We start from the raw sequence: 24,948 nt of genomic DNA, 5'->3' as shown, positions 1-24,948 counted from the left end.
AAAAAATTATTGTAGTTATTTAAAACTGGGTTACGACGTGTAGCTGAAGTAAAAAAAGCATACAGTGTGGAAGGAAAGTGAGGTGGGGAGGGGGGAGCTACTTTGCCGAATTGCAGGATTCAGAGGAAAAAAGTCGGTCACTCGGTTGGAATGCGTGGGGCAGCAAATCCGAGCAGCTGGTGAGAAGAACTTGGCTCTGATCGGGACAAGTGACGTAAACAGGAAAGTCGCCGAATTCACGCAGCATCTGTCGACAGGCGCCGCACGGCGTCGTTAGTCGGCCTTCGATCTTCTCCGCTACGACGCTTAGAGCGACGAAGTTAAGATGGTTTTCAGAGACAGCTTTAACAATGGCACAACGCTCCGCGCAAATCGACATGCCAAACGATACATTCTCTACGTTGCAACCGGAGCGCAAAGTGCCGTCGGCGCAACGAACGGCCGCGCCCACCTTGAAACCGCTGTAAGGAGAGTACGAAAATTCGCGGGCTTTTATGGCCTCGCGGATCAGCTGCTGAGCCTCCGCATCTGTAACATTAGCAGCTTCGATTATGAATGCATCACATATCAATCTCGATTCGTCTATCACAATTCCATGCTACGATCAGCGATCGTCAGCAAGGTCGTCATTGCAACAATGAAAGCTCCTCCGATCCGATTATCAGTTTGAATCTGATCACTTGTAGATTGTATATTTTTTAAATGAAATTTTCTCTGGCGTGTATTATGAAAAAGCCACATTCATGCATTGGATAAGGAGTGGCAGCACAGCGCGCTCAATTTAAATTCGCCGATTTGATAATCTGACACAGATAATATTATGGGAGCTCAAACTTCTTATTTTTCCAATTAATTCTCTATCGATCTCTTGCGCTTTGCAATTGGGAAGATATTCACCGAAAGTCCCACGCCACGTGTCATTTTATCCGATTAAACCGCTTGTTCCAAAACCCGTAGACGAACAAGCACTCGGTAATATTTTTGGTTTATTAGCGATATGCCTGTCGCGTTACCAACGTCGTCCACGTTTAAATGGGCGAGTGGCGTCGTACTGTACACTTGAAAGACAAAAGCCGATTTCAGACGACTTCGCGCTTGTACGCGTTAGCAAAGCACGAGGCTAATTTCGCGATGAACACGATAACGAATCGACTGATTGAACTTTCGCTGTCGGTGAATCAGACGCGCGGCGTTGACGCGACAGCAAACGCGCGAGTAGAGAAAAGCACTGAGCACGGCACTCGGTTTCGCCGAGGAAAAAGCAAGCGACAAACTCGAGGCGAGCAGACGGACGTGAACGGCAACAATACTTACCGAGCTGCTGGAAAGTACTGGTGTTGCCGGAGCTCATGACGATGTTCGCTTGGCGGCGTGCTGCGCGAGAAAGGGAAGCGAGCGACGAGCGACGCGCAAACGCGATCAGCTGCGGCGCGAGCGTCCGCCGAATAGTCGTCTGCCTCTCGCCGCGAAGCATTCACATGCGCGACGCGCATCAACATCAAGCTCGCTCGTGAATCCCTTCCCCCCCTCCTCATCACTTGCGTGTGTGACCTGCCGCGCAAATAGTATATACTCGCGCTCTCAGTGCAGCCCTATTTTCTTGCCGACTGCGCCTGCAGACTCGAGCACTGCGCGTGGGCCCTACGGGCTTCCTCGTTCGGCTTTGCAAATGAAACACAAATCGAGACAATCGATATTCTTTTTTTAAATAAATTACCTTTATTTACAAAAATCGTTGGTTCGTCAGCGAGCACGGATTCTCGGCTGTAACGCGAGTCTCGCTTCGCTCGCTCTAAACCCAACCCTAATACAATGCGAAAACATTTAAAAATTATACTTTATTATGTAAAAGTTGTATTAAAAAAAGGATTCAGACTTTCAACCGTTACACAATCAAAACGTTTATATTTCTATAGACTAATGATATAATAAGTTGCAAAAGTAAACGTAAATGAATAATAATATTGTGGAGGAGTTGAATGCAAAACAACTCACCGATTAATTAATCTAGGGACAATAACGGTTTTTCAAAAAAAAGAAAACAAGCTTGACGATCTCTCCGCAAAGAAGATTCAGAATTTCACATAACAGGAGGATTGAGATTTGCGAACGGGAAAGGTGGGGCAGGCGGGGAAAATGGGGGGAGGTCGGCTTTAGAGTGAACGTCGGGCAAAGTTTCTCAACAACGGGGCTCAAAAAACGAAAACAGAAAAACAACAATGCGAGAAACAAGCGGAAAAGGATCGGGGCTCGAGGTCTAATCGCAGTGGAAGGGCGAGGGCGGCAGCAGGAAGCAGCGGAGTAGGCGAACGAGGACGTTGGCGAGGCGAAAGTCAGTCGTTGCGAGTGCGGAGAGGGGTAGCCGGGTGGAGCTTGCCGGGCGACGAGACGGGCGTGGCGTTGGTACTCTTCGGAAACAACTGCTTGTGCGGCGACAGCAGCAGCGGCGACAGCTGGTTCTCCTTGCCCGTGCCGATCTGGCGACGCGCCTCCAGCTTCAGCTTCTCGTTCAGCTGGCTGGCGATCTCCTCGACGCGGCACCTGGCGTCGAGCTCCTAGAAAACAAGCGATCCAGCAGCGGTCAGGAAGCACAACGGCCCACGATTGCAGAGCTCGCACTTGCAGTTTTATCAAGGAGACACGGAAAAAAAGAGAAAAAACGACGGATTACAGGTGGGGATACGAGGACGAAAAGCGGAGGAAAAGAAGCGGCCCGTGGACGTTATATCGGCTGCGCTGGCCGCGGATCCGCGAGAGGGCGCGTCCCCAGCAGCAGCAGCAGGCACGCGCAAAGAAATCCGATCGCGACGACGGCGAGCGAGACGGCACGAACCTGGCGCATCCGCAGCAGGTCGAGCTTGTCCTTCAGCTGGTAGATCTGCTTGGTCCTGTGCGCGTCCGCGGGCTTCCTGCAAGCACAAGATCGCCGCGGATCAGTGACACGATCACCCGCGGGCGAGGGCCGTCTCGCGCGGCTGCCGCACTCACTCGTCCGACTGGTGCTGGCGCCGCGAGCCGCGCTCGGCCTCGAGGCTCCCCAGCTGGCTCTCGTACTTGCTCGCCAGCTCGCGCAGGCGCTCCCGCTCTCCCTGAAAGCCACGGCCACTCGCGGTTAGCGCTCCGCCCGAGCGCCGACGCTCCCCCTCGGCCGACCCGCTTACCTCTGTCCGCGCCAGCCGCGCCTGCCACGCTCGGGCCTCCTGCTCGGCCTTGGTCAGCTGCTCGTTCGCCTGCAACAGAGCGACGGCGCGCTCGAGAGCGAGATCGGCGGGACTCGGCGCCGGCGTACGTACCTCGGCCGCGTGGCGCTGCTGCTGCTCGAGGTGCGCCTCGCAGGCCTCGCTCATCTCCCGGATGCGGCGTTCCTTCTCGTCCAGCTGCTGCTGGAGCTTGCCGACCTGCAGCTGCAGCTTGGACGTCTGCAGGCACTGCTCGTCGTTGAGCTCCTCCATCCTCAGCAGCATGTCCGTGGCGTCGCCCAGGCGCTCGGACATCTCGCGCAGGCTGGCCTTCAGCTGAAAGTCGACGGGCAGAGTGTTCGTGAGGGCGGCGGCGGCACGGCAGCGGGGGGAGAGGGCGGTCGCGCGACCGTACCTCGGCGTTCTGCTCGGACTTGTGCCTGGACTGGGCGAGCTGCTGGAGCGCGAGGCTCTTGAAGCGGTCGACGTTGGACAGCAGGCTGCTCTTGGCGAGGCTGATCTGGTCGAGGCTGGTCGTTTCCGCCTGGGCGATGCAGTCGAGCTTGCGGGCGATGCTGCCGGCGACGACGTCCAGGCGGTCCTGCAGCGCCGCCGCGGTCTGCGAGGCGGCCTCGAGGAGCCGGCGCTGCTCCTCGGCGGCCTGCAGCTGGCGCTGCAGCGCCTCGTTCTCGGCCTGGCACTGGGCCAGGCGGCGGGTGAGCGCGCCCACGGACGCCTGGTTCTCGGCCATGACCACCTCGAATCGCCGCCGCCGGGCCACCATCTCGGCCGACTCGCTACGCAGCTGGTCCTTCAGGTTGCGCAGTTCCTCCTTCTTCTCCACCAGCTCGGCCTCCACGCGGTCCAGCTCTGCCTGCAGGCTCTGGCTGAAGCTCTCCTGCGTGGGAAAGCCCGCGCGGGTCAGTGGTGCGCGAGTCGCCGCGCTTCCCGATCCGCGCGCAGGTACCTGAGTCTCGGCCGCGCACTTGAGCTCCGCGAGGCTGACCGTCAGCGCGCCGACCTCCGCCTGGCTCTGCGACAGCTTGGCCACCAGCGAAGCTTTCTCGGCCTCCAGGCGCTCCAGGCAGCACTTGTACTTGCCCTCTCTCTCCTCCGCGGCCTTGGCCGCCTCTCGAATCTACGACACGTGCCATACGGCGGCGCACCCTCAGTACCCTTGCCTCGGCGGGAGACGCGCGAGCGCGCGCGCGCCTTACCTTGGCGTCGGTCTCGCCAACGATCCGCCGGATCTTCTCCTCGCTCTCGGCCCGGCAGGCCTGCAGCGTCTCGCGCGTCACGGCCTCCGCGTTGCCGATCATCCGATCCGCGCAGTCCTTCATGCGCCTCTTCTCCTCCTCCAGGCTCTTCTCCAGCGCGTCCACCTACGGGAACAAGAGGCGCGCGGCGCCGTGAGTCGCCGGCGGCGGGCGGACGAGCGGCGGCGAGCCGCGAGGCCTACCTCTCGCAGGTACTCGGCCTTGGCCTCATCGATCAGGCCGCGCAGGTAGGCCACCTCGGCGCCGTGCTGCCTCTCCGCCTCGGCGAGCTCGGCCCGCAGCGCTTCCGCCCCGCGCTGGCAGTCCTGCAGGGCGCGGCTGGTCTGCGGGCAAGAGAGCGCGCGCGTGAGACGTCGTCGGCGGTCGGCGGTCGGCGGTGCCCGCGGGCCTCGTACCTCTCTGTGCAGCTCCTGGGCCGCGCGCAGCTGCTCGGCGTGGCGCTCGCTGGCCGCGCGCGCCTCCGCCAGCTGGGCCTGCAGCGCGGCCAGCTGCTGCTCGAGCTCCTCGCGCTCCTCGTTGAAGCGGTCGCGCGCCAGCTCGGCGTCGCGCTCGCAGGACAGCCGCAGCTCCGCGCCCAGGCGGCGCACCTCGGCGAGGAAGCGCTCGGCCTCCGAGCCCAGCGCCGCCGCCTCGCCGCCCGGCTCCCACTGGCCGCCGCCGCCGCGGAAGTACTGCTGCAGCGCGCCCGCCATCCGGCGCGCCAGCTGCGCATCCAGGCCCGGCTCGCTCGGCTCCAACTCTGCCAGGCGCCGCTCCGCCTGCTCCAGCTGCGCGACACGGACAGACGGGGTGGGTGAGCGCGCGCGCGCGACCATCGGGCTCGGCGGGGCCTCACCTTGCCGCGCGCCTCCTGCAGCTGGCGCTCGGTGTCGCAGTGCGCCCGCCGCAGCTCGGCCGTCTCCAGCTCCCGGAGGATGGCGCTAGTGTCGAGCTCGTCGCCGACGCGCTCCTCGCCGCCGAGCTGCAGGCTCGAGCAGGCGGCGAGCTCGCGCTCCAGCTGGCCGAGCCGCGCGCGCAGCTGCTCGCGCTCCTCGGCCGCGGCGCCCAGCTCGACGCGCTGAGCCTCGTCGCGCTGCCGCAGCTCCTCCAGCAGGCGCTCGCACTCGGCGATGCTCTTGTCCTTGTTGCGCAGCTCCACGCGCAGATCGACCAGCTCCTGCTGCGGCTCGTAGCGCGCGCGCTGCTCGCGGTGCAGGCATGCGGGCTTGGCGCGCGGGCAGCTGGCCAGCCCCGTGGGCCGCACCACGGCGCGCTTCCTCGGCACCTGCGGCTGCGGCGCGGGTTAGCGGACGGTCGGCGGCGGCGACGGCTGCCGCGCTCCCTCACTCACCGTTCTGAAGGGCCTGATCGGCGTCGCGCCCGCGCTGGCGCGGCTGCACACCGACGAGGCGCAGTCGCTGCTGCTGCTGGCGGCGGCCTTGTCGCTGACGCTCCTGGCCGGGCCGGCCTTGTCGGCGCTGGCGCCGATCGCCACTGAGCCGCGCACCCGGTCGCCGAACTTGGGGTCGTAGGCGCCCGGCGGGGGCACCTCACCTGTGGGGTGGCCGGCCATCGTTAGTCGCACGCCCGCCACAGGGCCCATCGGGATCGGGGCGGGCGCCGCGGCCCGAGTCGCGCAGCCGAGGGAAGGGGGGGGCTGGCTGCGGGACTCCGCGCGCGAGTGCTCGCGCGAACGAGCGAACGAGCGAACGAGCGAGGGGTGTCGATCGTCGCAAGGGGACAGCTGGCGAGCGCCAGGTGCGAGCGTCGCGCCGCAATTGCTGGCGATCGACGTTTCTCACGCGCCTCTCGGGCTGTACTTACTGGTGAGCTCGTTGAAGCGCTGAATGCGCGCCTTGGAGAAGGACATGATGCCGAAGGCTGCCACTCGCGGGACGGAACGACTTCGATTTGCACGCGCGCGCGCGCGCGCCCGGGTACCGCGACGTACGAGGGACAGACACACTGGCACACCGCGCGGCCACCGAAACTACGATCCCGACATCGCCACTCGCCGCGCGCGACTGCCCGACCGTTGCCGCGCCGCTCGAGGGATGACGATCGCGCAACGGCTGCCCCGCCGCGGGCCCCACACCCTCCAATTGCGTCGCGAGCGGACCCCCCGACGGCGCACCGCCTTGTTGCGCTCCCCTCCCGGCGCGCGCCCGCTCGACGCTCCTGCTCGTTCCCGCCTCGACGCCTCTGCGCTGCTTCCCCTTGCTCGCGCTTCTTCTTCGATGCGACTTGTCGCTCGATTGTCGCTGCCAGCCGCCTTTGTCGTTTGCCGCGAGACCCGTTACTCGGTGATTCGCGACGAGCTCAGCGCAGCCCATTAGCCGCGACCTTTTCGCTCCGTCGATCGTTGTTGCGAAAGCAATTCTCCTGCCGTTGCGCGTCCTCGGGGCCTTCTTCAGAGTCGCTCCATTCGTATCCCACGTCTTCGAGAACAATAGGTGCTTTTGGATTGGAGCTTTCGATCGGGTTGGAGTTGGCTTTGCTAAGTTCGCGAACGGTTGCCAATCGTTCGTCAGTCGCGGCCGCTCCTTTACCGTCGTACACGTTTGACATCTCACATCTCCGTGCCCACGATCGATCATCGCTACTCGGCCAAACTGCCGTCGGAATTGATCTTTTTTCGCAGTTATCACGTCGATGCATTATAAATATATACTCTCCGATTCGCAAGTTCGGTAGTCAGCGTCGCTTATTACGTCCGCTTCGCTAATTTCAAAAGCAACAAACGAGAAGAGATTGCTGCGCAGAGGTATGCGCGGCACTCCAAAAACGCGTCGAGTTCCACGCGGCGGCGTGGCAGTTGTCAGCTCGGTGAACCCGGCAATACCGACACGTAGCAGTAAGCACTAGGTAGTCGACTTATCTCCAAATCCGTTCTATATCCACACGTTCGATATCCGACAATAGTCTCCGTCGTCCTGTTTCGGGATCCGACGCGGAAAAACTGCTCCAAAGATGCTCAAGACGATCTTGCTGCCCACCCTGGGCTTGCTCTTGCTTCTGTTGAGCGACGCTTCTTGTCAGTACAGAACCAAACAGGTCAGCTTTTCGACCCTCTTGTTGCCGACTATCGTGTGCTCCGATTTCAATAGACACACTAAAACAGGGCTGCTCTCAAATGCGGAATATCAGTCCAATATTATTTTACGCTAGATTATCTCCAGTAATGTAACCTATCGACCTGATTACAGTCTCAAAATGCACCACTGGCTGAACGTGTCCAGCAACTTACAGATATGGCCATGAAGAGACCAGTTATGAAGTTTAATACTGCTAAATTTAAGGAATTCGTGAAGGCAACACCTAGGAATTATTCTGTTATTGTTATGTTTACGGCTATGGCTCCGCAGAGACAGTGTCAAATATGCAGGTTAGCGCTTTATTATTGACCAATAGTTGCAGGTTATTCAAAATATAAATTTTATTAACACGTATTGCTTCAAATTTACAGACATGCGAATGATGAATTTGTTATAGTAGCTAACTCTTTTCGTTACTCTCAATCTTATTCAAATAAATTGTTCTTTGCATTAGTTGACTTTGATGAGGGTTCTGAAGTATTCCAAATGGCAAGTATCGTTATCATCTTTATGAGCTTTGCTAATTTTTATTGAGAGATAAACTTTAATGTCTAGCCCACTTTTAGATGAGGTTAAACACTGCACCAGTTTACATGCATTTTCCTGCCAAAGGTAAACCAAAAGCTGCTGATACTATGGATATTCATCGAGTGGGTTTTGCTGCAGAAGCCATAGCAAAGTGGATATCGGAGCGTACTGATATCCAGGTTATTTGATCTTTATCAAAATCTAATAACAATCATATCAATTTTTAAATTTAATTTCTTTTTGTAATTATATAAAATTTACATAAAATGAATCTGATATTGTGTGACACGATGATAAATTTACACACAGTGATACACATGCTTTTTATTCCTGATTTGATCATATTTATAAAGTTATTAATAGTTTTTTGTGATAGCTTTTTTAAATCATAATCCTTGTTTAGCCACAGAAAGACTAATGATCCTAGACTAGGATGTCGAATAATAAAAAATGTGATAAAATACTTTATGAATTAGAGAGCTCCAAATTTAAAATATTTACATGGGTATAGTTTGTTTATTATTTAATAATTATTTCAACTACGGGCTAATCCATTTAACTATATCTATTTGTTACAATATTATTTATTAATGGTTCAGTTTAGTTAGAACATTGCTTTGATAATGATAGTATAAAAATGTAATCATGAAATTGCTTTGAACACTACCAGTCTTAAATTGATTTCTTTTTGTAATTTCAGATCAGAGTTTTCAGACCACCAAGTTACTCTGGAACAGTTGCTGTTGTGATGTTGTTAATTTTGATAGGTGGATTTTTGTACCTGAGGCGTAATAATCTCGATTTCATTTATAACAAAACAATATGGGGTCTTGGAGCACTGGTATATATTTCATTGTTTCACATTTGCAAGGCTTATTTTGATTTTGATTATAAAATCAAGTGTAATATGTTTTTGTTAGTTTTTCACACTTACAATGATTTCGGGACAAATGTGGAACCACATTAGGAGTCCTCCTTTCGTCTATAAATCACCTAATGGAAATGTGGCTTATATCCATGGCTCCTCCCAAGGCCAATTTGTTTTAGAAACTTACATTGTTATGATTTTGAGTATCCTTTGAAACAATATATAAAAATATTTAAAATTTAGAGAATTATTTTCCTATATGTTAAACTAAAAAGATGGAGCTGTTGTTCTGGGTATGATTTTGATGACTGAGGCTGCTTCCTCTCGTAAAAGTGACGTCAAGAAGCGCCGGATATTTATTGTTATTGGTGCAATGATTGTAGCAATTTTCTTCAGTTTACTTTTATCTATATTCCGAAACAAAGCACAGGGTTATCCGTACAGGTACTTATCGAATTTTATTTTATCTATATTTATCTTTTACTGATAAATAATTATGTTGTAAACAAAATCAATTGCTTTTTTCAGCTTACTTTTTAAATAAAAAGGAACAGAGATATTAATACTTCAAGTATTGTATTGTAGATATTCTGCCTGAAATGAGACTAATTGCAAAACTGTACTTGTTGTACACTTCAGTTGATATAATACAATGTTTAAAAGAAAATGAAATTATGAAAAATCAAGATTGTTACTTTGTGATTTGTATTAAAAAATCAAGATTGACTAATAGTATTTAAAATTTAGCAGTGAAACTTCATTACCATAACAATTTGAAATATGTAGTAATTTCAATTTGATAATATATTACTTAGTAAAATATTTTTGCTTAAAGATATACAACTTTTTTGATAATCTATAAAGCTTTTAATACACAATAGTATACATTTTTTTAAAATTTTTTTATGTGATGTAAAAACTAAATACATTTCGTATTAATTTTTCATAACATCGTTCATTTGCACGAATTTAAAAAAAGAGAAACATATTAAAAAATGTAAGGAACAATCATCTTTCGCGATTTTGGATAATCTTTAAACTTGTTCAAGAACCATGTATGAGCTAGATAGGAACACTCAACCTGAAACATTACACAAATCCGTACATAAAAATTGTACAATTTTATAACAGTACAAATTCTAAAAATAATAACCGATATCTTACTTGATTGGCTACTGTCCACAGAGTCACGTAATGGAATGTTGAGCCTTCTCTCAGAATAATAGACATACATAGGTATAAGATGATTTCCGTAAATTGTAGCGGCGCCGTTATGTATTCGAAAAGTTCCCCTCGGGGAATTTTATGCTGCTTTGTAATTACAACTCCCTTTTCATTTTTTCGTAAGTTTGATAAAATAATGTTCGTTCTTAACTGTAAATATGTTGATAATATGAATATAGATGCACAAGTGTATTCCAACCACGTCAAATTTGACCAGTTCAAGTGAATTGTCGAGTCTTGAAGCAGGAAAAAATGAAATATACATAATATAAAAGAAAAATTTTTGGCATTACGTCATTAAAAAATTATACGTTACCTTTGTCAATACTCTGTGATTCACCTACGATGCTTAAAATGCCACCAAAATAGTGGGTAAAACCAATTATGTATACCGACAAATTTATAGTGGAATCACTGAAAACACTAATATAGTGTGATTCATAATATCTTTTCCAGCAGTGCGCCGTGAAAATGAGCATACCTAGCAAAACGCGTTCAGCTGAAACTACACGTCAGTTCCAAAGTAAATTTGAACATTAGAAAGAAAATATTCAAACAATTTTTTTTAATTTACTTACTGGGTGTTTCGCGCGACGAATCAAAAAAGATGCTTATCTGCCAATTAACAAAATTTGGTGTTCTACCGTTGAGTAAATACCGATAGCAAAGTAGCAGCAAGTAAAAAGTTGAATATGGAGCGGCAAATAAATAGAAATGCCTGAACCACCTATCGTCAATAATAATGCTATATTTATTTGAGCGTCAAAATTTTATTGTTTTATTTAGTGAACGCCAGCACAAACCTTTTAGGCACTTCGAATTTCTCAATCGACTTAGACTTGGCGCATTCGTTGAATCGTCCAGGAAGATAAATTCTTTTGAAGGAATCGGGCAGAAATTGTCCGAAAAAATTAATCAAAAAGCCGCCGAATACCGTGCTTACGAATTTAAATAAAAACGCAACTTTCAGCAAATTTAACATGGTTAATGACCTTTGATGAACGAGTAACGATCGTAGACAAAATGTGCGCTATTACTCCGTCGGCGAGCTTCGAATGTAAACCTAACGGTAATGACCGTGACCTTTCCTTGTCCACTCTTTCAGGTGATCTGCCTTTCTTCTTTTTACTACAGTATATTACTGTTTTTTTGCCTACTGCGCGTAAAGTGCGTCTTGAAACCCGGGTGTCAGGTTTCACAACACGCATTTTACGCGCTGCAGACAAAAAATAGTATATTAAACACGGAACTGAAAATGGCAAGCCCTTAGCACATATTTACACGTGCTCTGGATTTGCCAATACTTTCACACCCTTCGTTAATGATGTACTAATTATATAGCTGCTTTCAAGTAGGCTATTTTGTTACTGAATGACAAACTTTCAAGTGGCCTTTTCTCTTATCAAATATCAGATAATTATCGGAGCGTCAACATTATATTTTGGTGGGCGTCGGCTGCTTAATATTGAAACGCACTTTCTTGGATTCGCGTATTTTTGTACGCAGAAGTTTTCTGTTAATAAATGAGCTTTCTTGGATGTCACGTGCGAGGACATTTTACGAAAATCACTGAAACACTTGTTCAACATGTAAATTAATCTAAACAAATACATGTATGGTGCGCCTGGTTTCTTTGTCCGTCAACGACTGCCACGCCGCACCCGACATCGCAACCGCGACGCGGCAGTCGCCAAATAATTATTTTCAAGGTTAAGACTTAAGAGAAAATTCAAAGCCCGTGGGAAAAATGAAACACTTTAAAATTCAACGATTATCTACCTGAGATTAAATACCATGTTGAACAAATAATTTTTTTAAAAATACAAAGATAATTATTCGATAATTATTACTTATTGCATTCTATTTTATTGTGTATTATGATAAAGTATAATTTCTAAAGTACAACAGACACAAAATACTTTCGTATGAAACAATTTATTTCGATTTAAATTTAATTGTATGTAACAGTACTTATCACAATATACAAACTACAATTTGATCATAAATGATTGATATTGAAATTTATGAAGACTAATTGTAGTATACAATAAAAATATTTAACTTACTTTCGTTAAAAATATATATTGTGCGTATTTTGTAAGTTTGATTATAATTATGCTAAACTTGATAATTTTATTACGTTGTTGTTATAATAAAAAATATTACTATACCCGTAGAAAAACATGCATTTTCTTGTTTTTACAACTCCACGTTATGACTTGTTCTTTGAAGTAATCATAACTATTACATAACGGTTGTGATCACAGTTTTATCATATTCATTCGAAACAAAAACTCATTAATCTAAAAAGAAAACAAGTAGGAATAAAAAGTAAAAAGAAACGTTATTTTGTATTAAAAAAATTTTTTTGTTTGAAACAATTATTACATTACAATAGAAATAATGATAAAAGAAATGAAAATATAAGTGAAAATCTTACAATTACGTGTGTATTATATACTATCGATTAAAAATAGTAGTCGATTATCAATCGTTTCTCAACACGATTTTCTTCGAAAATTTGACATTTTTAATCCAAATCATTTAAAGGACTATTCGCCTCCAATCGGAATGTGAAGCAGTTAAGTTTGTAAATCAATTTAATGTGGCACCTTTATTGGATTATCAGCAATCGAGCAGTTCGAACCAAATGACAGAACAATAATCAAGTATAAACATTATAAAACAGACCAAGTTAAGAAAACTCATACGATCGACATTCAATAAGACAGTTAAAATGAAAGTAACGTAAACATTTTAAAAATACATTATATTAATATTTGGTGCTTTTAAAATCAATCCATGTAACTACCACACCTTATTATTTTTAACCCAAAGATTCGAAGAAATCAGCATTTAACGTATTACTACGTCCGAATGTTCAAAACTTAGTTTACGGCGAAAACGTTAAGGTAAGTTGCAAAATTTCTGCAACTTTTTCTAAGAGCTAATTTTTTGTCAAAAGCTAAAGTAGCGAAGCTATTGGCGCGAGAAAAGAAAGCTATCTCTTTCTTTTTTTTCACAAATGCAAGTTAAATACGTAAAAGGAAGAAATTTAACATTGTTGCCCATTTTTCAGATCAACACAAAGTCAGGAATGAACTATATCACCGAAACTTGAAATTGATAAATCGCGTTCGACAATATCAATGACAAATAATAACGTTCAGTATTGAAAAGACATTAGAATCACAGGAATAAAATACATATAAAATTCAAAGTGGATTTCTAAGGAAGATGGACACAAATGCGTTGCGTGCCATAGTACGTGCGTCCAATGTGATGTAAAGTCGTAAAAAGTCGCATGGCATGTACATAAATAACGTAGCTACACGCATTAATATATATATAGAATATGTATAAAAGGCAAAGCAAATCAAGAGATCATTATCGAAGTAAATTGATGGTAGTAGTTAAATGTAATTGTAAACCGATAAAGTTCGTTGCTTATAGTTTCAATTGCCAATGTGGACCGAGGTGCCTGATAAATCCGTAGAGGTTGAGCAGTCAAGAGCAGCGACCGAGATAAGCGTTGCGACGGGGCCACTTGCAGGCTGAATCACAGGGAACCGCTACTGTCGCCAGGAAAGACCATCATATGCTCCGCGCTGTAAGAGGCGGTCGGCGAGCTTCGCGCGTCCAACGAAGCTCTGCTCGCAGAACTGAAGCTGCTCGAACTCAAATCCTCGCAGCTTGCCGTTGACTGGTTACCTCCTGCAACAAATTATACCCTCAACAACTACTTTGCTTGGACATGCTATATTTGTGTCATTTAGCAATTTTAATAAAAAGGAATAAAACGCAAATAGACGTTCCATTATTATTTATTTTCTTTCGATAATACTTTTGCACAACTACCTAGTACACGCTCTCTCTCTCTCTCTCTCTCTCTCTCTCTCTCTCTCTCTCTCTCTCTCTCTCTCTCTCTCTCTCTCTCTCTCTCTCTCTCTCTCATGCTCAATGCAATTGATGTATTTTTTGTCTTTATTTCTGCTTTGGCTTCACAGTTGTTTATCAATGCTAATTCGAACGACTATTTTAACCCTTAGAGTCATAATATCCTCTACAGGGGACAATACTTTAAAACGTCAACAAAATTAAATAAAGACTAGATTTGATCTATAAATTATACAAATCGATTGAATATTCTACATTCAGTTCTCGGTACCTAATAGATTAAAGTAATTGAACCAAAATTAAAATTACTTAAAATTATGCTTTAAGCGGAAATATGAATCCACATTTGTGCTACCCATGCCCCCATAAAGCTGTGACTCTAAGAGTTAATGGCTGACTTGTGGTATAATTTTTCTTTTTCGGATATAAGAAAGCTCTCTTGATTTAATTTAATTGTTGATTTTTTAACTAAATTAATTTGATCGGTTGCCAAATTTCTTTTTATTCAACGTCAATTCGTGCGCGCGCGCGCAAACTCACCACGCACACACTCCATACATTCATGCACGCAATATGCAGCTTTGCATCTTGCAATACGAATATCTAACACTATTCTTTTTTTTACATTTTAATAATTTAATTGTGAACACCTTTTTTTTCATTTATACTATATGTATTTTAATACAGAATCGGAACAAGAGGATCGATTACATAGAAATTTAATCTTCTCTGACTCTTTTCTTCCAACAATATATTTCCAATGTCTTTTGCTAACACTAAAATCCTAGTTGATTGGATCACTCGTTTGTTAAGACTTTTAATTACATACATGATTCATTTTTTTTTGTCGCCGTACGCCACGATTGCCAATGCCATGTAATTACGGATTGATCGACGCAAAAAACGCGTGTGCTTGCTGCTGACGTACGTTTTTCGTTTATAACACAGACCGCTTATTCAATAAACACGATCGATTATAATTAATAGTAGTTACTAAGTATGATCTATGAGAGAGTATTTTGAACTTTATTTTCTCGCGATAAGCGCACTTTCACTCTCACGCATTCCAACATGGCAATGCCTACGTCGACTTATTCGCACTGTTTGCCAATAATACATCTGCTTGCTATATCATTACGCATAGTTTTGTTTATTTATTTTAATATAACCTTTACACCAACGTAAAGATCATCACTCGTTATTCATTAGCACTTTTGCAATATTAGGTGACTACGAGCATATGGTATTCGTACATTTTATCCGATATTAAATACAACTAACTGCAAAGTCAATCGTACGGTAGCTTTTTGTAAACATTTTAAAAATTGAATACTCATAAAAATAAATTTGTTACTAATAAGATAAATAAAAAATATTTTTGATTGTAAACTCATTGCTTACGCCCACACCTCTATTTGCCAGGCACTTCGCGTGTAAAATGTAAAATTAAACTAATATTTCTTTTTTCAAATTAATACACGCACGCAAATAAGAAAAGGTAAAAATATTGCACATAGAGCATTGGAATATAAAATAATTACTATCACTGGTAATATCGTTAAGTTAATTACTTTGTTTGAATATCAGCATTCGCTCGTAGTCAATAACTCAAGAAACTAACGCGAAAAATTGTTTCTTTGCCCTTTACAGTAAAATCATCACAGATCTTCAAACAAATCGTCATTCGAATTATCGGTTTTAAAATGTGCAGTGAATTTTACTAACACAATACGAATATTATGTGCCACAGTCATATTACAGGCGGGGGTGGTCTTAAGACAAAGAAAAACTTATCGTTAGAAGCGCTTCATTTGTTTAATTTTGTTAATCTGTTTGTACTCTTTATCTTCAGTTCGAACTCTTCCTGAACGTGCATCATCGAAACCTCTCTAACGAATCGAAGCTACAAACGGACGAAGTTCGTTATTTTTTATTGTTGTCATACGGTAATAATATCGCCACACTCGTTATATCGATGGATAAGAATACTGCAAAAAAAGATCTAAGTGGTAAAATTGAACAATAAAATCCTCTTTTCACGAATAAGATACCGTACGGTTCAAACCAGAAAGAGAGCCTGAAAGAAACGCAAGCGTGCGCGAACGAAAATGAGATTCAAACGCGAGTTGCGTTATCGGTTAGCTAAGAGATGTATAGCGTATCCACACTGTACAATGAGCGTTAATGGAAAAATTTTTCGTGGCTCACGCGCACAGTTACATATATATCTGCGTCGAGGTGAACCTCTAATGGCCCAATCGTATAAAACGTTGCTCGATCATTCGGATCGTTAATATCGTGATTGTACTATTGTGTGTGTGTGTGTGCGTGTGCGTGCGTGTGTGTGTGTGTGTGTGTGCGTGCGTGCGCGCGCGCGCGGGCACGTGTGTCATATATAAGTAACAAGTGTCAATAATGGTTGTTACGAGATAAAGTAGATAGGTTTCACTCATCGAAAACAAATGTACTCGGGAGTGCGATTCGCGTGAGAGTGGGCGACCATAGGTGTATTTACAGTAAGCTTGTCGGGCGGCTGGGGGCGGGCGAGGTGTTCGGAGTAAGTGGACGCAGAGCCGGAGAGCAGCCGGTCGCGGACAGCGAGCGCTAGTCGACCCCGGACACTTGCATAAACAGAATGTAGAGGGCGAGACTGGCCCCTGGTACGTCGACGCAATCCTCCACTCATCTGCGCTTTTTCTTCTTGGAGCGGTTGGCTTTCTTGCCGGCGGCGCCGAGGCTCGGCAGCAGCGGCAGCGGCGCCGGCGCCTGCAGGGTCTCACCGCCGGGCTCGAGCGCGGGGGCCCCGGCGGCGCCGTTGTTGCTGCCGCTGCTCTCCTCCTCGGTGTCCATGGGCAGCAGCAGCAGCAGCGCGCTCGCTTCGTCCGAGGAGCTGGAGCGCTCCGCTCCCAGGCTCGCCCTGTCCAGCTCCGAGTCGCTGCGCTTGTCCTCGGGCGCCGGCCGCTCCTCCAGGTTCTCCTTGTTGGCCTCGAGCAGCGAGCCCCAGGCGGCCGGCGCCTCGGCGCGAGCCGGCACCGGCGCCGACGCCGACTGGGCCTTGGCCCGCGGCTTGTGGCGCCGCGCCTTGGCGTGAGCGGACTTGGCCGGGCCCAACACCACCTGAACACAGTCCGCAGGCGGCTCGGGCTCGCCGAGGTCGCGGCGCATCGCGTCGATGTCGATTATCTCGATCATGTCGGGCAGTTCGGGCTCGCTGTCGCGCCGGCCGGCCGGGGGAGTGACCGACTGGGGGACTTCGACGGCGTCGGGCTCGGGATCGGCCGTGGGTGTGGGCCCGTCACCCTCGGCGCAGCCCAGCAGCACGAGGTGCTCGAGGTCGTCGTCGGAGGAGGAGGGGGCGCGCGCGGGTCCGCGCGCCGCCTCCTCGTCCGAGCTGGTCGGCGGACAGCTCCAGGCGTGACAGTCGACCAGGCCGGCCTCGGCGCAGAGCGGCGAGGGGCTCTCGGGGCGCACCTCGCGCGCCGACTCCAGGCCGCGTTGCAGGTCACCGCCGCCCAGCGAGCCCCCGGCCTCCGCGCAGAGCGCGCGCAGCTCGCGCACCTCGGCGATGCTCTCGGGCGGCACGCGGTCGATCGCGGCCACCTCGCGCGCCGGCCGCATCTCCGCGCAGATCTCCGTATGCTCGCGCACCGCCTCCGCGCCCACCTCCTCGCCCAGACCCGACCACTTGCCCTCCTCCGCGCAGACGCTCTCGCTCCTGGCACGGCTGCCGACGCTGCTCGTCGTCGCGGCCTCCAGGCCGCTCGCCGACGCCCGCTGCTGCTGCAGGAGAGCCGTCGTCGCTGCCGCCGCCGCCGCCGCAGCCGCCTCCTCCGCGGACACCGTGATCACGGTGCCCAACGGGTTGACCACTTTAGCTACCGGTCCGCCCACCCTCTCAACTACCAAGCGCCTCCCTAGATCAACAGAAAAAGCCGTGGGCAGGTCTATCAGATATCTCGTCTTATTCCTTTTTCATCTCTCGCTCACTCTCCTGCACTCACTCACTTTTCGACGCTACACTAGCTACCTGCCAACATTGCATTGCACCTAATGAGTCGTATATGAGGTATAAGCGACGGACTGCTCGCTGCCTCGATCTTTCAAGTTTCTCAAGATCTACTTGTGTGCGAATAACGAACAGTAGAACAATAAAACAAAAGAAAAAAAAGTTAAAAAAAGAAAAGTTTGGAAATGCTGGTTTGATGGCAAGAAGAGGCATGAAAGCAGCCCCGCTTACTGCGTGCCAGATATATGTAGCGAGAAGTATACTTATTAGCAATGACCAAGTGTGAAAAAAAGAGCGATTTTTCAACAAAATCGATGAACACGCAGTCTCGAGTGCTCAGGCAAAATATTGCTGTTAGTGATTACGAGTTCGCTAGTGTATAACAAATCACGGTCAAAAAAGGTGCAACAAAGATACCTGCCTTCGGCTAATTCTGTGTTTCTAATGGCTCGCTTACGTTTATCGTTATGTACATTCACGTCGCATTTATACAAATCAAAAGCTGTACACAAGTCACCAAGAACCACGTGCATTGTACAAAAGTCGCATCAACGCCACACACTAATTTGCTTTTTCGCTTATTAATAAATAATACAGCAGAAAAAAAAGTCCTTAAAATGTAGGAAAAAAAATATTTTTAAGCATGTGTATGCTGTGTTTTTTGAGAACAGTATCGTTCCTAAACTGCAAAGATCAAGAAGCGTTCTTAAATTAAGAAAGTTTTTACATTAAAATGTACATCAAATAATGTTATATTGAAATTGTAGCCAATTCAATGACATTTCGAGAATGTATTTGTTAAAATCAGTTTCTCAAAAACCAATTAGTAATGATAAAATACCAAGATTTGTACATAAAAAATATCGTAACAGGAGAACAACTACGTTGAGAGTACTTTTTTCTGTGCATTTAGTACATTGAGAGAGGAACGTGTGCTATGAGAATAACCATTGAAAGTCGTTAAGCATCCAGTTATCTAATTCTAGTATCAATTCGATTCTCAGCATTATATTTTTCTAAAGTTATATTTTCAAAAATATTCATGACCAGTTTACTTCTGACTAGAGAATATTGAAAGAAGAAAATTCACCGCGGAAGAGTTTAAGTGTTTCGTGTGTAATCTCAAGTATATCTCATAAAAAAAAGAATAAATATATAAATAAAAAAAGAAGTTCATGCTTATACGTCAAAGTGCATAACTTATAATAATAGTAAACGGATCATAATTATTACGTAGTTATTAAAAACTTGAGTTTTAGGCTAATCATAACTCCATATGCAAATACATATAAACCTTAATAATACTTCAACAAATTGTAAGATTTCGTAAGTATAGATATGCATACCTGTCGATCGATGAGGGGTGGTCGACGTTTCCAACATAGCCTCGGCGAGATCTTCTCTCAGTTGATTCTCGCCGCCAACGCTTACGTGCTCGTAGCGATCCAGCGCATCTCCATACGTTTCGACGAATCTCGGTGACTGCTCGTAGCTACCTACTTTGTCAATAATACAATGGTTTAAGAATACGAAGATCAATTAATCTCGCACGAAAGAAAGTTACTCACTGCCGGAACCATCGATGACAACTGGCATAAGTGGTCTACTAGTCGTGTGAGGCATATTCACGGGATTTGATCTAGCTGGTCGAGAACCAGTAGTGGTGCCAACTTCCACAGTTTCAGCTTCTACAAGGTTGACTGGTATCCTAAACAAATAAACCACGTTCACGTAAAAGTTGTACCCACCGATATCGGATGTAGTAATAAAGATAAAAGTAAATCAATTACCCGCTAGGCGCGTTGTAAGTTTTGAAAACGAATTGCGGGCCCATCCAGAGTCTACGATGCGGGCCAGCGTGAGTGAAAATTTCCACCTGACTAAGCCAGCGACTCTCGTTGCTGTTTTCATCGTCGAGGTTTCTCGTGAGAGGTGCCTCGAGCAGAGGACTATCCGGACTTAGTGGTAAATTGATGTCGGACGAGGTGGTTGTGCGAATCAGCGGCCACTGGCCCTTAGCCTCCACGTCCAGCTCGATCGGCGTGTCGTCGCAGACCTTCTCCCTGGGCACCACTGCAAACGAATGAGCGTGTGAACCGCGACTCGTGTGAACACTCGCAATTCTCCGTGGTCAAAGCAACAGTACCTGAGGAGGCCTTAGGCTCGAGGTCGTACTGGATGAGGTTGCCATGGCAAGTCATGATGAAAAGCGAGTCAACGGCGCGCTTGGCGAACTTGTTAACGGTAGGCTCCCGCTGCGAGCAGAGCCAGGCGCGTGGTGGTGCGAAGCAGGCGCAGAGCTTAACTTGGCCAAAACCAGAGTCTTCGGAAGCGTGGCACTGACGGGGCTGCTGCCTCGTCTGCGCCTGGCTGGCTGCGTGGCTCAGGCTGGCCGGTTGGCGCAGCTGTGCTAATGGATGCACGACCGTGGGATGTGGGTACGGCGGCAGTCGGGGGTTACCGTAAGGATAAAGCGCCTGGCCGATAGAGGTGGCGGGCGGGCAGGTCGAGCCGGCGGATGAGCCGAGATGCGCGCCGTCGTGGGTATGGGTGACGGGCGAGTGCGAGCGCGCCACGCACTCGTCGCCAAGGCCGGCGCTCTTGTGGAAGCGCGACAGCCGGTTGACCACGTGGGGCGAGGAGTGCGTGCGCATGCCGAGCGGCCCGCCGTACGGCGCCACGGGGAACACGTGACTGGTGCCGCGGCTCGTCGAGACCACAGCCCAGCGCGCGTCCCCGCTGAAAGCCATGTCCTGCACCTTGGCCGAGGTGTCGCCGCGGTGCAACACATACAGATGGTGCACCGCGGCCAGGCTAGAGCCGCCGGGGTGCGGCTGCAGGCGAAACACGTGGAAGTCGTGGCCCCGGCGGTCGGCCGTCATCAGTAGCGCGCCCGTCTGGTCGAAGCACATGGCCACTACGGCCTCGCTGTGCGCGGCGAAGTGCGCCACTAGCTGGCTCGCTCTGGCCTCTGGCCCGTCCGCCTGGAGATCCAGCACGCTCACGACGCCCGGCTGCGGTGCCTCATTGGCGTTGCAGTTATTCGAGTTGGTGGCTGTGTCAGTCGGCAGACCGGTCGCGTTGGCGCCGTGGGGGCCGGCGTGGTTGGCGGTGCCGCTGACGCCACCGCCGGTGAGGCTAGAGGCGACCGTCTCGCCGAGGCCACGCAGACCCTTGCCCAGAGACTTGGCGGCGTAGAGCACAGTGGCCGTGTAGCTGGAGACGCCCTCGGTCTCGCAGCCGCCACTGCTGCGCTTACCGGGCAGCAGACGGCGCTCGCAGTAGGCCATCCAGCGACTGCCCAGCGCCACAGGATTGAGGCTGCTGCCGGGACTGTGGTAGCAGGTGGTCACGCTCAGCACGTCCTCGAAGGTGCGCGCGTCGAAGACGGCAATACGCTCGGGGAAGGTGACGAGGATCGAGCGCTTGTTGGCCAGCACCTCGTTCACCGCGCTCTTGAAGCGAATGCTCTTGACCGTTTCGCCGGTGCGCAGCGACATGAATGACACCGAGTGGTAGTGGGGCTGCGACCCACTCGCATCGCAGAGCGCCACCAGGGGCCGTTTGGCTTGGTACAGGTCCTCCTGAATGCGCGAGCGCTGTTGCTGTGGGCAAGCGGTGCAGCGCGGACTGGGCAGCAGGCGCAGGCTGCGCACCGGTCCCGTGTGCCACGAGAGGACTTCGGTAGCCTCGCCCGAGGCAGATACCAGCCACAACTGCACACCGCTGCTGTAGCCCAGCACGAGCAGCAGCGGAGGGATGCTCGAACCCTCATTGTACGCCTCGGGGAAAAAGGCTGGATCGTTGATGTCCGCCCACTCGAATTTCGCCCAAGCTATCGTCTCCCGATTATCAGAATTAGGCCCGCTGCTCGTGTACGCCTGCAATAAAGACTCAAGAAGTAGTAAAATGATTAGCGATAAGCTAATGCGTCGACTGGTACTGGCAACATTCATTAAGTCTTTCATGAAAACGTTTAAAAATTAGCATCAATCGAAATTGTATCTACAATTAAACTTCAAAAAATACTAAGTCGCTCAAGTGATTTTAAGGGGGCTCCAGTGTCGTAGTTGTTCTGGAACAGGTTCTTAACTTTGATTCCGCGCATTAAAAAAAGATACTCATTTTAAAAAAATCTCAAGTTACGAAATTTGTAACTTCGATTAATAATCGTCTCTTAAGAATTTTCAAAAATCCATATTTTTATCGTTTATGTTGTTCATTAGTAATTCACAAATATCTATCAATTTGAAAGACTTAATATTCATTAACATTCAACTTATAAAACTCCACGGTTACCTATACTTTGCGATATAACATCTGGAAACTTACGTTTTTATCTGTAAAATGTTAGTTTTTTACCGCGTAACTACTTCATTAAGGCATATTAAAGTATCAATTTCCAATATTTTTTTCACTTTGCCCTATAAGAATCTATGTATAACCTATAAAACTGCTCAAACTGTCATGAAATATTCCAAAATTTCCTTCGGCTACAAGAATAAATAAAGATTTTATTGGATTCAACACATTTTGATCTTTATAAATAATCATAGGTCATTTTAAAACTTTCCGTGCTGGAGCCCTCTTAAAAGTAAAATGGAAAAATTATGAATAAGAACTTACACGAAACCCAAGTACACTGACCTGGGGGACAATGTCATTGATAATGCCAGCGACGCTGTCGATGATGGACTTGTCACTGACTGGTTGTGGACAGACGACCTGGACAGGCCTATTGACGTGGGCCTCGAGGCCGCGCCTCCCAGAGTCTGCTGACATTGCCCACTGACAGAGGCCGAGCACTCGCCTCAATCACGCAGTTTCTCATGAACAATCGAAGCAGCTCTTTCTCTCTTTTACCGTGTCTGCTAAAAATAATTGCACCCACATCAGCTGCTGTTTTGACCCACAAACAATCCTGCACTTAACTCCGGAATACAGCGCATTGCGAGTTAGAATACTAGCTTTGCAGCGCAAATACACAAGGAAGCTTCCTACGACAAAACACAGCTGTTTACCCCCACTACCGCTGCCCTTGCACGAATTCTTTCTTTCTTTCGCTGCCCCCCCCCCCCCCCCCCAGCCGTCGCGCGATCAACGTCTCTCATTCTCGCTCGGGCGGGCTACTACGTTGTTACTGTTTTTCCAATAGCATCTCGTCTGAAAAACTAGACTGGCGTAACACGAAATCAGCGTGAGATAAGGCTCAATCGAACGACGAAACGAGTATTGCACGAATATAGGCAGAGCAAACTAGCGGAAGACAACGCGAGAGCTTAGACTAAAAAGAGAGAGACAAGCTCGAGTGACAACAAAGGAAACATCTGTCACTGTACGCTGGAAAATAGAATAACGTTGCAGAGTAAACGTACTCACTTCGAGTCGCTTGCTTCTTTGTTGACCTTCGATGCGCTCTGGCTGCTGCAGACTAATACGAGCAAGTTTATTGCGTCTTTTTCATGCTAAACCGATGACTTCCTTTTCGCCCGCGTGCTATATCGTCCACAGCAGCCACTCCTCGAATGGCACGCCAGTTTGTGCTTCGAGGGATTCTGATTTTCGCGAAATTGGCAAATGACACTATGTCGCAGTAGTAACCGCTCACAGGCAGTCCACTGCCTGCCTCGCAGTGCTTCGTTCTCTTCTCTCTCCCCCTCGGAACACTCCCCTCTTGGCACACTCACTCTCTGTCTCTCTCTCTCTCGGTAAACCTTTTCAGATTCGACGCTCCCCCACCACTGCACCTTTTGGCTAGGTTTTCCGCTGCTTTTCCTTTCTTCTTGTGCTGCATGTTATTCTCCGCGTACACTGCGCGAGCGCAAAGTACGCGGCTTGTGCGTCTGCGCGTTGCGAAGCTATGTTACTTAAGAACGATGTAACTTAAGCTATAATTAACCACCCCACGTATATGTTATCTAAAGCGCACAGAGCTTACACACAAACACCAAATAATTCTATAACCAATTTCTAAATTCAAAACGAAATTTATTTGTTCTTGTTTATTAATAAGACACATTTTAATATACGCATGCCCATTATGGTGTTCAACCAATTATTTGAAATTACTGAAAAGTTTTGTATTTTCGAACGACAATGCTTGCATACTTGTTTACGCAAATATGAAACTGTATCTTCCAATTATAAACGATATATCAGTAACCACTGCTCATGTAAAGAGGCTGATTTACTATCTCGCATTGATAACTGTATTATTAAATTAACTAGCGATTATTTTACCAATATCAAAGAAAACAAATTAAAACATTTAATAATTAATTTACTCCTGATATATCATTAGGCCGGTCACAAAAACCGGAAAACGATCCTAATATTGCACGATCTGATTCCGCCTTTAAAATATTCAAAGGAAATTCTAACTCGTGATAGTATTGATACTATATAGCCGTTTGAATCTTATAAAAGATACTAGTGGCTTTCTGATAACAATAAATTTATTGCCGGAAGGCGTACTCGTACTGAAAGAAAACAGACATCGGACGCCAGACGTGCACGAAGGTGTAAAAATGAGTTATTTGACATCAATTCGTTAAATAAAAGTAAATGTTGCACGTGGTCTTTTTAGACCTCGTATAAATCTTTGGTAAGATAATGACGAACAATCAATTTGTTTTTTTACTTTAGTATTCGTCCGATATTCGATATCCAATGGCTCTTATGTAGAAAGTCCCTTACTGACATTGTATATTTCTATCGTCCATAGATATTCATCTGATTATTTGTAACATTAGCCTACAAGTTCGTATGCAGATCAATTTTGGGTTTTTAGCTCCTAAGGTTTTAGTATATAAGTAATTAAATGTAATCAGGTACAGAAATATATTTTTTTTATTTCTTACAATTTATCAATCTGTATATAACTGCAGAATACCGT

General features: G+C 47.6%; 5 protein-coding genes across 14 annotated transcripts; 1 reads left to right on the top strand and 4 right to left on the bottom strand.

The window, feature by feature from the left end:
• Positions 1-87: 87 nt before the first annotated feature.
• LOC131662980 (cytidine deaminase-like) lies at positions 88-1,598 on the bottom strand. Its single transcript, XM_058933026.1, has 2 exons — positions 1,315-1,598; positions 88-528 (listed from the first exon to the last, which is right to left on the bottom strand). Exons 1-2 carry the CDS (start codon positions 1,472-1,474, stop codon positions 98-100), a joined length of 591 nt encoding a protein of 196 aa, XP_058789009.1. The 5' UTR covers positions 1,475-1,598; the 3' UTR covers positions 88-97.
• Positions 1,599-1,701: 103 nt separating this feature from the next.
• LOC131662971 (plectin-like) lies at positions 1,702-6,449 on the bottom strand. The gene is made up of 13 exons (XM_058933002.1): positions 6,260-6,449; positions 5,787-5,989; positions 5,292-5,726; positions 4,852-5,223; positions 4,639-4,779; positions 4,397-4,561; positions 4,147-4,317; positions 3,595-4,077; positions 3,294-3,515; positions 3,162-3,230; positions 2,989-3,089; positions 2,834-2,909; positions 1,702-2,555 (listed from the first exon to the last, which is right to left on the bottom strand). Exons 1-13 carry the CDS (start codon positions 6,303-6,305, stop codon positions 2,334-2,336), a joined length of 2,706 nt encoding a protein of 901 aa, XP_058788985.1. The 5' UTR covers positions 6,306-6,449; the 3' UTR covers positions 1,702-2,333.
• A 794-nt stretch (positions 6,450-7,243) lies between these two features.
• Positions 7,244-9,591, top strand: LOC131662976 (tumor suppressor candidate 3). The gene is made up of 8 exons (XM_058933019.1): positions 7,244-7,489; positions 7,642-7,820; positions 7,902-8,019; positions 8,097-8,237; positions 8,759-8,899; positions 8,979-9,129; positions 9,202-9,370; positions 9,455-9,591. Exons 1-8 carry the CDS (start codon positions 7,406-7,408, stop codon positions 9,468-9,470), a joined length of 999 nt encoding a protein of 332 aa, XP_058789002.1. The 5' UTR covers positions 7,244-7,405; the 3' UTR covers positions 9,471-9,591.
• A 287-nt stretch (positions 9,592-9,878) lies between these two features.
• Positions 9,879-11,913, bottom strand: LOC131662977 (polyprenol reductase). 5 transcript variants are annotated; one of them, XM_058933021.1, is made up of 6 exons: positions 11,584-11,913; positions 10,954-11,278; positions 10,729-10,877; positions 10,467-10,655; positions 10,091-10,386; positions 9,879-10,007 (listed from the first exon to the last, which is right to left on the bottom strand). In XM_058933021.1, exons 2-6 carry the CDS (start codon positions 11,130-11,132, stop codon positions 9,915-9,917), a joined length of 906 nt encoding a protein of 301 aa, XP_058789004.1. In that variant the 5' UTR covers positions 11,133-11,278; positions 11,584-11,913; the 3' UTR covers positions 9,879-9,914. The 5 variants fall into 5 exon arrangements, with proteins under 5 accessions (XP_058789004.1, XP_058789005.1, XP_058789006.1 ...); XM_058933022.1 differs by having other exon boundaries at positions 11,627-11,913; XM_058933023.1 differs by having other exon boundaries at positions 11,762-11,781.
• Positions 11,914-13,958: 2,045 nt separating this feature from the next.
• Positions 13,959-23,747, bottom strand: LOC131662969 (breast carcinoma-amplified sequence 3 homolog). Of its 6 annotated transcripts, none has more exons than XM_058932997.1 (7): positions 23,429-23,747; positions 22,680-22,924; positions 20,200-21,934; positions 19,844-20,126; positions 19,622-19,761; positions 19,400-19,552; positions 13,959-17,961 (listed from the first exon to the last, which is right to left on the bottom strand). In XM_058932997.1, the coding sequence occupies exons 2-7, from the start codon at positions 22,833-22,835 to the stop codon at positions 16,730-16,732; spliced, it is 3,699 nt and encodes a 1,232-aa protein (XP_058788980.1). In that variant the 5' UTR covers positions 22,836-22,924; positions 23,429-23,747; the 3' UTR covers positions 13,959-16,729. The 6 variants fall into 6 exon arrangements, with proteins under 6 accessions (XP_058788980.1, XP_058788981.1, XP_058788979.1 ...); XM_058932998.1 differs by having other exon boundaries at positions 22,680-22,921; XM_058932996.1 differs by having other exon boundaries at positions 22,680-22,921; positions 23,433-23,746.
• Positions 23,748-24,948: the final 1,201 nt, after the last annotated feature.

This window comes from Phymastichus coffea, unplaced genomic scaffold, assembly GCF_024137745.1.
Source record: "Phymastichus coffea isolate CEN01 unplaced genomic scaffold, Cenicafe_Pcof_1.1 PCOF00028, whole genome shotgun sequence".
Lineage (NCBI taxonomy): Eukaryota > Metazoa > Arthropoda > Insecta > Hymenoptera > Eulophidae > Phymastichus > Phymastichus coffea.
This window is presented reverse-complemented; position numbering and strand designations above follow the sequence as displayed.